The following is a 14,358-nucleotide window of genomic DNA, read 5'->3' on the forward strand; positions in this document are numbered from 1 at the left end:
TGATGCATTCACCTCCTGCCTTCTAATAGGGCCAGTCCTGATCACATGCCTTCCCATAGACAAAAATATGCATGGGATTGTTTGCAACCTTTTTTCATAAATATTTGGAATCCCTTCCCATGAGCATGCTTTAGCAGGGAATCCAACACTGAGCAGGAGGCTGGCCTTCCAATCCTACAGTGGGTCTTTTATGAGCAGTTGCTTCCTAACACAGCATCAACAGCAGGTGCAGTTCCAAGAACGGAGCCTTCTGGTTAAACTGCAGTGCATCAGCTCTTCAGGTGCATCCTTTAGTCTTCTCATTGTCAACTGAAGCCCAGCTTTGTGGCTTAGAAGATGAAGCCGCCAACAGCTGCCTTGACTGCAACATATAGAATTGGTCATTTCCCAGCACTCCTTTGCTGTTTTGAATTCCAAGCTGAAATCTCATAATATTCAGGGCCTTGCTGTAAGGTAGTACCTCTCTTACACTGCTTACAAAGTGGGTAAAACCCGATGCATTGAATATTTAAAAGCATGGTTCTTCTGCCTATCTTTTAAAGGTGCTTTTAGACACTACTTAAGGAATTAAGGACTGAAACTGTGTATCAGGGCTTTTGGAAGTAAACAAAAAAGTTGAAAAATAATCTAGATTTAAAAGATTCTCCTGACCAGCACAAATTTTACATTACAGGCAAGGTTACAGAGTTGGATTGAAAAATCTGATTCCCCAGATGTTGCTGGACTCCAGCTCTCACCATCTAAGATGGCCAACCATTGGAGATAATGGGAGTTCTACTCCAGCAACCTTTAGGCATCCAGTACTTTCGCAGCATGAATAGAAAAGTCTTGGGTTTTTAGGAAATCAAACAAAAAACAATATAAGATGCTCAGCTATATTTCTATCTCGTTTTTCTTTGATAGGACGATATGTAGCTTTATCTTTCCAACTACTAAATTCTCACATTGTCCTTGTGAGATAGTTTAATCTGGGAAGTGAGTGACCGGTTAAAAGTAATTAAAGTTCATAGTTGAGCAGGGATTTGAACTTTTTCCAGTAGTAAACACCGAACAAGGTGCTTTGAAACAGTTTATTAACTTTCAACCTCTGGGTGTTTTGAAGGATTTTTTGGGGGGAGTCACTTGGACTCAAAAATTAGAAACTAAAACAAACTAAAACAAATTAGAGCCTGAAAACAAATGAAGAACACAATAAAACAGGTGCAATTTAAACACAACCTGATTTTTTCCCCTAAGGAAAATCCTTAAAGTTGTTGAAGGAGGTCAAAAAATATAGGTGGTGAACTCAGGACTTTGTATATGTCAAAGAGCCTGAAAATGTGATCACATGCAGCAGAATCTAGAGGAAAATCTTAGTTTTAAATGTAAGTTTCTACTCCTTGTGGCTACAAAGATATGCTTTAAGTACAAGAGAAATTTGCTGAAATTCCAAAAGCTTTAGTGTCCTTGCCACTCCTGTGACTAAAATAAATTACAGTTTGACCTTTATATCCACTGGGATTAGGTCCAAGAGCTGCTGTGGATACCAAAATCCAGTTACAAAAGTGTCATTATAAATAATGGCTTAGTAAAATAGCATCCCTTACATAAAATGCCACAATCAAAGTTTGCATTTTAGAATTGTTTAAAAAATATTCTCAAACCATGAATTGATTGAATGCAGAACCTGTGGCTACAGAAAACTGACAATATAAAAGATAGTGTACAGGCAGTCCCCAAGTTAGAGACAAGATAGGATCTGTAGGTTTGCTCTGAACTTGTATTTGTAAGTCAAAACAGGTAGGTTTTTTAAGTGTAACTCAATTAAACAATAATTATTTAGCTTTGGATAGCATGGTGTTTGTTTTACTGTCTGTGTCTCTGTTCAGAAGATTTCACCACATTTTCTGTTCCTGTGATCATTGCATTTTGAAAAAAATTGGCTTGTTGTGGAAACAAGGATTAGTGAGAAAGCTTCGGAGGAGACACCTTTTCCCCATGGTAACTCTTTCAGGAGTGAATTTCCCTTCCTGGGGTAGATTTCCCACACTTCCTGTTGTCACTGCCGTTTTCAACTAAGAGGCATTATAAGTCAGATGTCTGTAACTTCGGGACTGCCTGTACCAGTCTGCATGATTAGGTAAAACAAATGTTCCTGGATGCAAATTTTGACTTGCTTGGGTCAGAACTAAGCATCACACACTAGGGTTTTAAATAACTCAATAGGAGTCGGCCACACAAGGACAGGAGAGTTTAATTACAGTATCAAAAATAACCTCTTGTCCACAAATAATATAAGTATGCAAACTCACAAGGTTTTAACATTGAGCAAGGGGATAAAACAAACTTCAGAAGTTCACAAATATTTATTTCTGACATGGAAGATGAGTGAAAAGGCTTTCCATTCATCACTGCTTGTTCTCCCAAGGTTTGGGTTTGGGAGCCATTTGAGACGGTGTTGCAGTCCCATTGGTTGCGGTGATATTCAGCTTCTGCAGTCCAGGGATGTCCTGCCCAGCCTGGACCAGACGGAAGATCTCAGAAAAAGACATTGAGTTATCCAGAGCATGAGGCTGACCAGGAGAACTCTCCTGAGCCTTTTCCTTTATACCATCCTCAGTATTGGGTTGTGAGTCTGTTGTTTCTGCCATTGTGGACTCCATTCTTCAGGACAAAGAGGAAATTCGCATTGCAAGAGACTCTGATCTAATGGGCCATATCCATTTGAGGAAAGTGCCTTGGAGCAAGCCTGAAAGACAGAGAATCATTTTGAAGGAGAACTTTCACCCCAATTAGGTTGCCTAGATCAGGGATTCTTAAACTTTTTCCACTCACAACCCCTTTCCACCTAAGAAATTTTAACGTAATCCCTGGTATATCTATATACCGTAAATAAAAACGTAATGTTCAATGAATTGTCGAAGGCTTTCATGGCCGGAATCACTGGGTCGTAGTCGGTTTTTTCGGGCTATATGGCCATGGTCTAGAGGCATTCTCTCCTGACCTTTCGCCTGCATCTATGGCAAGCATCCTCAGAGGTAGTGAGGTCTGTTGGAACTAGGAAAATGGGTTTATATATATGTGGAATGACCAGGGTGGGACAAAGGACTCTTGTCTGCTGGAGCTAGGTGTGAATGTTTAAACTGACCACCTTGATTAACATATAATGGCCTGACAGTGCCTGGAGCAAACTTTTGTTGAGAGGTGATTAGATGTCCTTGTTTGTTTCCTCTCTGATTTTGTGCTGTTGTAATTTTAGAGTTTACACAGAGAAGCCATTGAAATACACAAGCATGTGGACAATTTCAACAGAAAGGAGGAAACCATGAAAATGAACAATGTCTGGCTACCATATTAAAAAACCAGCCAGTTGAGCAGCTGTTAGGATTTCTGGGAGTTGAAGGCCAAAAACATCTGGGAACCCCAAGTTGAGAACCACTGGTCCAGGGTGGGGGAAAGAACTCTTGTCTGTCGGAGCTAGGTGTGAATGTTTCCATTGGTCACCTTGATTAGCATTTAATGGCTTAGCAGTTTCAGGTGTGACGTCTTATTGCCTGGAGGAATCCTTTGTTGAGGAGTGATTAGCTGTCCCTGATTATTTCTTGTCTGGAGTTCCCCTGTTTTTGAGTGTTCTTTATTTACTGTTATGATTTTAGAGTTGTTGTTTTTTTTAATACTTGTAATGTGTAAAGTTTTGACCCATGCAATTCGACACCACTTTAGCTGCCCTGGCTCAATGCAATGGATTCATGGGAAGTTTATTTATTTATTTATTCACTCTGCCAAAGCATGCTGGTGCCCCACCAAACTACAAATCCCAGGATCTCATAGCATTTAACCATTGGAGTTAAAGTGGCATCAAACTGCATTAATTCTACAGTGTGGGTGCATTCCCCAAAGCAGAATGAAAAAGGGGTTTCCAGAGTCACAAATAAGGATATAAGCCGGAGACAAATACACCAAAACTCATGCACATTTTAAGTATACATAAGTGAGCCTTACCCTTTGTATGGAGACACTCAGCTTCCCAAAAGCAGGATCCCAGCAGTGCTGTTCCCAGCCAGCCTTGCTGACTTCCTGGAAGAAACCATTAAGCCAGAAGGGGGTTGGAACGCCCAGAATGGACCATACCAATAGCAGCCAATTGGTAGGGGAGTACAACCACCTCTGCTGAATGGAAGGCCATAAAAACTATTTCTCCCATATATTTTTTAAATAGCCAGTGAGGTGTAATAGTTTCAGTACTGGACAAAGGTTGAAACCTTTTTTTAATTCAGGCAGGCTTTTAAAGCAGAAAGGTTTTTGAAATCTAGCAGCAGTCCTCCTGCTTTTCCAATTGTTTTTACCAGATTTCTAAAAAACTTAGTTAATGTGATTTTACCTGACTTGTTTTTTAATAACAGTATGACAACTTCTATACTAATATTTATATTTTATAGGTTTTTAACTGTATTAAGGTTGTGAGCCGCTTTGGGTTTTGATTCAGAGAGAAAAGCAGGGAATAATAATAATAATAATAATAATAATTCAGTTCTAAGGCTGAATCTACACAGCATATAATGCAATTTGAACTGCATTATAGAGTCAGTTTTAGACCCATGCAATATAGTTCAATGCAGTGTAGACATATAATGCAGTTCGGTGCATCATAGACCCATCTAATGCAATTCGATGTAGTTCAATGCAGCGCAGACTCATTTAATGCAGTTCAATGCAGCATAGATCCATCGAATGTAGTTCAATCAGGGGCGGCTCAACCCATTACACAAAGTAAGCATTTGCAGTATAGTTGATTTTGCCCAGGGGCGCTCTTGAGGGGCTCTTGGGGGAAAATAGACCTTGAGATATGCGAGTTGTAGTTACTGGGATGTATAGTTCACCTACAATCAAAGAGCATTCTAAACTCCACCAATGATGGAATTGAACCAAATATGGCACACAGAACTCCCACGACGAACAGAAAATATATATCAGTGATTGGTTGGGGGGGAGGCAAAATACTGTTTGCTTACCGTTGAAAATTACCTTGGGGCGCCTCTGAGTTCAATGCAGCATATGTTCATCCAATGCAGCTCAATGCAGCGTACACCCATCTAATGCAGTTCAATGCAGTGTAGATCCATCCAATGTGGTTCAAGGTAGTGTAGACCCATTGAATGCAGTTCAATGTAGCATAGATGTATATAATGCAATTCAGTTCAGTGTAGACCAATCTAATGCAGTTCAATACAGTGTAGACCTATCTAATGTAATTCAATACAATGTGTAGACCAATCTAATGCAGTTCAATGTATCATAGTCCCATATAATGCAATTCAATACAGTGTAGACCTATCTAATTAAATACAATGTAGACTAATGCAGTTCAATGTAGCATAGGCTCATATACTGCATTTCAAACTGCATTATATGGGTCTACACTGACGATATAATGCAGTTTGAACTGCATTCTATGACACTGTAGATTCAACCTTTGTGCCAGTTTCATCTTTAGATCTGAAACTCAAGGGATGCTTTCATGATTTCAATTCTTAACCATGGCTTAGACTCATGGCATGTCCACTGACATTACATTTCCAATCAGCGAGCTGCCTCTTGCCATGAGACACCTTTGCCGTTTTCTAAGGGTTCCTATTACCCGTAAACCCATAAACCAATATAAATTATTTATTCAGCTGCCATCTCTGTTACTTGAATAAGAGGTGGATGTCTGGAAAGGAAAAAGAGGCTCCCTCGGTAGAAAGGTAAGTTACCGTCCCTCTTTTCTCTCTTTTAAACTTGTCCTTTGAGATGTGTTTATTTTAACAACTTTCAGGAAAAAATATGAATACCCATCCTATCATTTTTAACCTTCCACTCATGAGAAATGTCATATTAGCCATGCAAACCCGTCACACCAAAATCTGTTAGTGCCTTCTGATATAGCTAAATTTCAAAAGACAGATGGCTGATTAAAAATAGCTCTGGTGAAATAATGAGAAAGAATTGTGGTCATCTGGATGCAAAATGTAAATGCATTTCAGTTGCTTTTGCACTACATCATGAAAGAATCAATGTCAATCTATCCCTTTATTTATAACCTGCCTTTTCTCAAAGACTGAAACATTCCACTAAGTTGGCTGCAGCCTTTAAAAACTAAAACAATACTTAAGTTGGGTTGCTGTGAGTTTTCTGGGCTGTATGGCCATGTTCCAGAAGCATAATATGGAGCCCCCAATGGCCCAATGTGTTAACACTTGTGCCGATAGGACGGAAGATCGACAGGTCAGAGGTTGAAATCTAGGGAGAGCACAGATGAGCTCCCTCTGTCAGCTCTAGCTCCCCATGCGGGAACATGAGAGAAGCCTCCCACAAGGATGGTAAAATATCAAAACACCCAAGCATCCCCTGGGCAACCTCCTTGCAGATAGCCAATTCTCTCACACCAGAAGCAACATGCAGTTTCTCAAGTCACACCTGACAAGATAAAAAAAAGAAGCATTCACCCACATCGATGTCAGGCATCCTCAAAGGTTGTGAAGTCTGTTGGAAACTAGGCAGGTGAGGTTTATATATCTGTGGAATGTCCAAGGTGGGAGAAAGGACTCTTGTCTGCTTTGAAGCTCTTGCCAGGCACTGAAGCTGCAAGGCCATTAAATGCTAATCAAGCTGGCCAATTGTAACATTCACATTTGCCTCAAGCAGACAAGATTTCTTTCTCCCATTCTGGACATTCCACAGATATATAAACCTGAGTTGCCTGGTTTCCAACAGACCCCACTACCTCTGAGGATGCTTGCCATAGATGTGGGTGAAATGTCTGGAGAGAATGCTTCTGAAACCTGGCCATACAGCCTGGAAAATTCACAGCAACCCAGTGATTCCAGCCATGAAAGCCTTTGACAATACTTAAGTTATTCTCTGTGCAACTTCCTCAAAGCAGCTTGTTGACTTACAGCGACCTCATGGATTTCATTGTATTTTCTTCGGCTAGAAATAATCAAAGTTGATTTGCTAATTCTTTCCTTCCTATGGATTACATCATTCTATTTATAGGAGGTGTTCTGCCCCAACAGGACTTTAATCTTCTGGTTTATTTATTGTGATAGATCTACACTGTAGAATTAATGCAACTTGACACCATTTGAATTGCTCTCACTTAGAATCATATAGTTGGAAGAGACCTCATGGGCCATCCGGACCAACCCCCTGCCAAGAAGCAGGAAAATTGCATTCAAAGCACCCCCAACACATGGCCATCCAGCCTCTATTTAAAAGCCTCCAAAGAAAGAGCCTCCACCACACTCCAGGGCAGAGAGTTCCACTGCTGAACAGCTCTCACAATCAGGAAGTTCTTCCTAATGTTCAGATGGAATCTCCTTTCTTGTAGTTTGAAGCCATTGTTCCGCATCCTAGTCTCCAGGGCAGCAGAAAACAAGCCCGCTCCCTCCTCCCTATGACTTCCTCTCACATATTTATACATGGTCCTCATCATGTCTCCTCTCAGCCTTCTCTTCTTCAGGCTAAACCTGCCCAGCTCTTTGAGCCACTCCTCATAGAGCTTGTTCTCCAGACCCTTGATCATTTTAGATTCATAATACAACGTATATGTATAACTGTCTTAACTTGTACTAACTGTATTTTATGCTATGTTTTATTTTGTTTTGACATTGAATGGTGACTGTTGGTAGCCATCCTGAGTCCCTCTTCGGAGGTTGAGAAGGATGGGATATAAATGTTCCAAACAAACAAATGCTATGTTGTATTTTTCTAAGTGCCATAGGTTCCTGATATTCTTGTGTTTGCTTCTTTTGAAACTTGTATAGATCAAGCAAAGTTTAAATAATTAAAGAAAAAAAATAAAGTGGCTGTTTACCAGAGAACAGCTGTGCAACCGTCAACGATGGGAAAGGAAAAGGGAGGTCTGGGAGGAAGAGTGGTTGAGAGATGGGTTGTCACATTCTCTACCGCTTGCCTACATTTGGTGAAATGTTCCAGCTCCTGAAAAGATGTTGCAAGAACCACTCCATGAAATTCATTTGATACGGCGGCCATTGAGGCACCTATTGACCAGCTTGGCATTCCAGCTTCTGACCTGTGAGTAACACTTTCATCCTATTATAAACTTGTTTGGGTCTTTGTTTGCATCTACACCATGCATGGGCAAACTTTGGCCCTCCAGGTGTTTTGGACTCCAACTCCTACAATTCCTAACAGCCAGTAGGCTGTTAGGAATTGTGGGAGTTGAAGCCCAAAACACCTGAAGGGCCAAAGTTTGCCCATGCCTGATATAACTACTCTATATTATTTTCAGCAGACTTTATATATGATAAGGAGAGGCACAGAGAAAATCAACTCCGTACTTTTGTGTTTGCATATGCAACTTTCTCACTTTTTTTTCTTTTAGTAACAGGGAGCTGCTCTTTGGCTTTTACTCCGACACTGTCACCACCAAAGCATGTGATAATAAATGGTGAAAGGAAGACATTACTAGCATGCCTAGTGAGAGACCTCTCCAAGGATGCTTTTCCGGCTGTTTTGTTTTCCAATGGAAATGGGAGCATGCTGGCATCTCCCGTTTATGGGCTTCCCGTAGAAGAAGATGGTACTTTTAGTGCAATCTCGCAAATTTCCATCAACACCCAAGATTTTGAATCCTGGAATAATGTTGTTTGCTACGTGGCACAAAACCAAACCTCACAGAAATGGAACACCACCTCTCTTCAATTATCCGGTATTTATTTATTTATTATTATTTAAAACATTTATATTCCGCCCTTCTCACCCCAAAAGGGACTCAGAGCGGAGCACAGCATATACATGGCAAACATTCATATGAGTATACATAAACATTAAAAACATTTATCAAAATATTAAAATACACAATTTAAAACCATCTTGATCATCTGCGTCAAAATCTAAATTGGCATGGTAAAGTTTCCTATCGCTGCCTTATTTCACTGTCCCGAAAGCTTGGTCCCAAAGCCAGGTTTTTACCATCCTTCTGAAGGACAGGAGGGAGGGGCCGATCTGATCTCACCAGGAAGGGAGTTCCATAGGCGGGGGCAGTCACCGAGAAGGCCCTGTCTCTCGTCCCCACCAATCACGCCTGTGACAATGGTGGGATGGGTTGGGGCCGTTTATCAAATGGGGGAAGCAAATATTATTTGATTTTTAAAGTCAAGCCTTTGGGAGACAATATATATGAATAAATAATAATACAGTATTATATCCAAAAGGGATACATTCAGGATACTCAATGGAAATCTGAAACCACAGATAATAACAGACCCTATATTTTGATTATATTTGGAGTGGAAACACACTAGAGAATAGTACTGAAGGAACTAGATAGAGCCACAAATGCTTCTGGGAAGGAATATTTGGTGGGTCAGTTTAGGTCAGTGAAACCATTAATATCACCTGGAAAGATCTTCTGTCATACAAGGGAACCCCTGTAATGTTAATTAACAAATTCCAGTAGCTTCAAATTATTTATTTATGTATTTGACAAAAACCCAGTGATTCCAGCCATGAAAGCCTTCGACAATACAAAGTTAAAACACCCATTAAGGCATAAATATTTGAAGCCACAACCACAGTTAAAACTGTGTGAATATTAAAACCAAGATAAAAACCCAGAGCTTCCACTACCGCTTATTTGACTTAATTAAACACTTTCTTAAAAAAGGAAATTAGTGTTTAATAACCTGGAAACATAGTGTGGATTGCAACAAAAGAAAGATTTGTAACAGAACAAGAGTGTTATATGCTTACCCTCTTTAAACATTATTTTTTATAGAAAACACTATGGGGGAGTTGTGCCTAGATGAAAACCAAGAAGGTAAGAACATCACATTTTACTTCTTTCCAGGGGTCATTTACATTATAAATTTAATAAAGAATTATCATGCCTTGCATCTTCACCTTTTGCAGAGCAGTGACCCAATGCCATCATTCTCCTGTTGTTGTTCTTTTGACTTTTCTTAGTCTGTAGAATGTGGTAATGGCAAAATGGCAACTCACAAGTTGTGGGTTGGCAAAATGCAGCCCACAACTTGTACAGGTTGAGAATCCCTTATCTGGAATTCTGATATCCAAAATACTCCAACATGCAAAATTGTCCACCTGAGTAGCTGAGATAGTGACACCTTTGCTTCTAATGGTTTGATGTGCACAGACTTTGTTGTGAAACAAAAATCCAAAATCCAAAGCATTTCCGGTCCAAAACATTTCGGATAAGGCATACTCAACCTGCATTTCAAAAACTTTGCTCTGATATGACCCAAAATGCCCTTTGTAGATGTAAAGGGCACTTCCACCATGTGCTGGGCCACTCTGAGCCAATTAAGGGGCAAAGAAGATATTTTTAAAACAGGAGATTAATAGGAAGTGAATTCACAGGAGAGCTGCAAAAGAGTTCTGGATCTACAATGATCCAGAAAGCTCCCAAAGCATCATGAAAATATCCTGTAGAGTCCATTTGAGGGCAAAGAAAAGTGGCTTGGTTTGGTTTATGTTTCTTGACGGAAACAGATACATTGGGAAGTGACCTGTCAAAGCCTCTTGGGGAGGTTGCTGGGAGTCCCCATGCCTTTCCATGTTTTCCTGCTTCTGTTTTGGACTGAGGCTCCTAGCACTCCCAATCAAAAGGGACTGTGTAGCTGTTAGGAATTGTGGAAGTTGCAGTCTAAAACACCTGGAGAGCTGAAGTTTGCCCATGCCTGATGTAGCTACCCCATATTATTTTCAACACAGTTTGTATATGATAAGGGGAGGCACAGAGGAAGCACTTTCCCTATCATATATTGTAATATAATTCATGCCATGTAATATAAATATCCTGAGATTCCAGTACTTAAGAATGCTTGAGCTGTTGATGTTAACTCTGGCTTTTTCCAATGGTCTTGACTTTAATGCCTACATGATTAGACATTCATAAAAGGTAATCTCAAACAAATGGCAAAGGACTCTCAATCCTTGAGTCAGCAGTCAGATGGCTATCATAATTGTAATGATGCACCCTTGTATTTCAAAATTTACCACTGTATAACTGGGCATTACTTTCCATTGTTTTGTTCCTATATATTCTTATTTTAATTTAATATTTTGTTAGCCCTAGACCAGGCATTGCCTCTCGAGATTCTGCACAATCGCACAGAGGCGCTGGTTCTTTTGACCCTCAGATTGCTGCTGTTCAAGATGCTCCTGTTTGATGTATTGATGACCTGTTGCATCCTTTTCAAGAAGTAAGTCTGACTTTGACATGCAAAATATTATTAAACAAACTTACCCAGACCATGAAAGAAGGATATGAATAAGCTAAAAATACATTTAAATAGGTTTTTAAAAAATAAATGTAGCCAATTATTCTGAGGGTCTAGAACACACTGCTCCAGGATGTCCTTTAGCATTTCATGAATGAAAACCAGGACACATGTGGCCAAGCAACATCAGTGTATAGTCAAAATGACAGACCCCTCTTTAATGACTATAGCTCCATCTAATCAGTCCCATGATTTGCAAGTTTTTCAGAGGAGAATTCTCTGCCAGAGAGTCCTAGCATCTAAAAAATTTACAAATTACAAGATTCCTTAGGAAGGAGGTTATTAAAGGGAGATCGCAGTGCTATAATTGTGGGGCAGAAAAGGAAAAAAGTATAGTAATTGAGAAATCCATGTTCCTTGCTGATCTTAGTCCAGTCTCTCTTTCTGTTCATATCACTCTTTTCATTAGACCAAGCTCACATGGTTGTTGTTTTTGTGAGAGTATGAGAGTGAACTAATTTGAAGACAGTCAGTATATCAGCATTTCTCAACCTGGGGGTTGGGATCCCTGGGGAGGTTGCGAGGGGGTGTCAGAGGGGTCTCTGGTCACACAGTATTTTCTCTTGGTCATGGAGGTTCTCTGTGGGTAGTTTGTCCAGATTCTATCATTGGTGGGGTTCAGAATGCTCTTTGATTGTAGATGAATTATAAATCCCAGCAAATACAACTCCCAAATGTCAAGGTCTATTTCCCCCAGTGTTCACATTTGGGCATATTGAGTATTTGTGCCAAGTTTGGTCCAGATCCACCATTGTTTGAGTCTGCAGTGCTCTCTGGATGTAGGTGAACTACAATTCCCAAACACAAGTGCGCACCAAACCCTTCCAATATTTTCCGTTGGTCATGGGAGTCCTGTGTGCCAAGTTTGGTTCAATTCCATCGTTGGTGGAGTTCAGAATGCTCTTTGATTGTAGGTGAACTATAAATCCCAGCAACTACAACTCCCAAATGAATAAATCAATGCTCCTCCCTCCAACCCCACCAGTATTCAAATTTGGGTGTATCGGGTATTTATGCCAAATTTGGTCCAGTGAATGAAAATACATCCTGCATATCAGATATTTACATGACAATTCATAACAGTAGCAAAATTACAGTTATGAAGTAGCAATGAAAATAATGTTGTGTTTAGGAGTCATCACAACATGAGGAACTGTATTAAGGGGCCGCGGCATTAGGAAGGCTGAGAAGCACTGGTCTAGAATCTGACTTCTCCAAACCATATGCATCTGCATCTCCTCAACCAAACCTAAGGATATAAACCCAGAGCATATTATTCTCATTCTTCTGCAGCCAGAGATTCCCAATCCTTTAAAAAATGTCACAATCCAGCAACTACAACTCCCAAATGACAAAATCAATCCCCCCCCCCCCCCCAACTTCAAGAGTATTCAAATTTGGGCATATTGGGCATTTGTGGCCAATTTGGTCCAGCGAATGAAAATACATCCTTCATATCAGATATTTACATGACGATTCATAACAGCAGCAAAATTACAGTTATGAAGTAGCAATTAAATTTTTTTTTTGTTTGGGGTTCACCACAACATGAGGAACTGTATTAAGGGGTAACGGCATTAGGAAGGTTGAGAACCACTCCTGTATATTAATATTAAATATTACTACCGTTAGTGCTCCTGCTTCTAATAAAAGCTAATCTAATCATTTTCTTTCAGATAAGTCATTTCATCTCGCCTAAATCCCCCAACTATTCTTCAATTAATGTACGCAGAATCTCAGTCTGCATCCTTATCTCTATGTTGAAAAAGTGAGTGAGCACAAGGAGAAGACGTAACCCAGCACTTTGAGTTTCAAAGAAGAAGCTCTATATGCAAAGCAGCATGACTCCTTATCATTGTGGAATACATTCTTGGACTTCACATGGATATACACAAAGCTGTGTACAATAGCAAATCTTATTGAAAAGTAGAAGTTCCAACCCAAGAATATAATTGGGTCACTCTGGAGGATTAATAAAATACCTATAAAAGGCATACTTTGTCAGATATAAATAAATTATGCCATGGGAACTGGTACTGCAGATATGAGGGTTGTGCTGTATGCATAATGGATAAAACAAAATTCTGCACTTGGACAAAGAATTGAGAAATTAGACATAAGTTTGACAACAGAGTGAAAAACAATCATCCTTTCTAGCCATCTCTACTTTGGGGGCTCCTGATTGGTTCTTTGAGTTTGAATGATATACTTTATTAGAATTATATTGCTTCCAGGAGTTGTTCCAACTACCATGACAATTCAAGAGACAGTATCTATCTTTTACATCTTACTGTTTAATTTATACAAAATTTGTCCAAAAAAAAGGAAGACGAAGAAGAAAGAAAACAACGGAAAGTTCCAAAACAAAAATTACCATTGGTTGTTTGGGTTTTTTGGGGTGTATAGCCATGTTCAAGAAGTATTCTCTTCTGACGTTTCACCTGCATCTATGGCAGGCATCCTCAGAGGTTGTGCAGTCTGAACCTCACAACCTCTGAGGATGCCTGCTATAGATGGAGGTGAAATGTCAGGAGATAATACTTCTAGAACATGGCCATACACCCCAAAAAACCAAAACAACCCAGTGTTTCCAATACAAAGATTACCATATTTGAATACCTGTAAACTTCTGTATATGGAGCCCCCGGTGATGCAGCAGGTTAAACTGCTGAGCTGCTGAACTTGCTGATAAAAAGCTCAGTGGTTTGAATCCGGGCAGCAGGGTGAGCTCCCGCTGTTAGTCCCAGCATCTGCCAACCTAGGAGTTCGAAAACACACAAATGTGAGTAGATCAATAGGTACCACTCGAGCAGGAAAGTAACAGAGCTCCATGCAGTCAAGCCGCCACATCCCCTTGGAGGTGTCTGTGGACAATGCTGGCTCTTTGGCTTAGAAATGGAGATGAGCACCAAGCCCCAGAGATGGACGCGACTAGACTTAATGTCAAGATGAACCTTTACCTTTACTAAACTTCTGTGCATAAGGGAGAAAATCCCACAATGTCTGCTTTGAACTGGGTTTTCTGAGTCCACACTCAGATAATGTGGAATTTCCTGCCATGATATTCCTTTAA

General features: G+C 40.0%; 1 protein-coding gene and 1 long non-coding RNA gene across 2 annotated transcripts; one reads left to right on the top strand and one right to left on the bottom strand.

Annotated features, from left to right (window-relative positions):
* Positions 1-2,215: 2,215 nt before the first annotated feature.
* On the bottom strand, positions 2,216-4,069 carry LOC132761525 (uncharacterized). Its single transcript, XR_009629967.2, has 2 exons — positions 3,982-4,069; positions 2,216-2,728 (listed from the first exon to the last, which is right to left on the bottom strand). It is a non-coding gene; the product is annotated as an uncharacterized lncRNA (long non-coding RNA).
* Positions 4,070-7,967: 3,898 nt separating this feature from the next.
* On the top strand, positions 7,968-11,211 carry PTCRA (pre T cell antigen receptor alpha). The gene is made up of 4 exons (XM_067463238.1): positions 7,968-8,055; positions 8,366-8,692; positions 9,761-9,802; positions 11,075-11,211. The coding sequence occupies exons 1-4, from the start codon at positions 7,968-7,970 to the stop codon at positions 11,209-11,211; spliced, it is 594 nt and encodes a 197-aa protein (XP_067319339.1).
* Positions 11,212-14,358: the final 3,147 nt, after the last annotated feature.

The sequence above is a fragment of the Anolis sagrei genome, chromosome 1 (genome assembly GCF_037176765.1).
Source record: "Anolis sagrei isolate rAnoSag1 chromosome 1, rAnoSag1.mat, whole genome shotgun sequence".
NCBI lineage: Eukaryota > Metazoa > Chordata > Lepidosauria > Squamata > Dactyloidae > Anolis > Anolis sagrei.

What these genes read in the sequence shown, in the direction of transcription:
- PTCRA (XM_067463238.1), top strand. Translation starts at nt 7,968, where the DNA reads ATGTTGCAAGAACCACTCCATGAAATTCATTTGATACGGCGGCCATTG. An exon ending in GGCATTCCAGCTTCTGACCT is followed by an intron (nt 8,056 to 8,365) that starts GTGAGTAACACT and finishes TTTTTCTTTTAG; the next exon opens with TAACAGGGAGCTGCTCTTTG. An exon ending in CCTAGATGAAAACCAAGAAG is followed by an intron (nt 9,803 to 11,074) that starts GTAAGAACATCA and finishes ATATTTTGTTAG; the next exon opens with CCCTAGACCAGGCATTGCCT.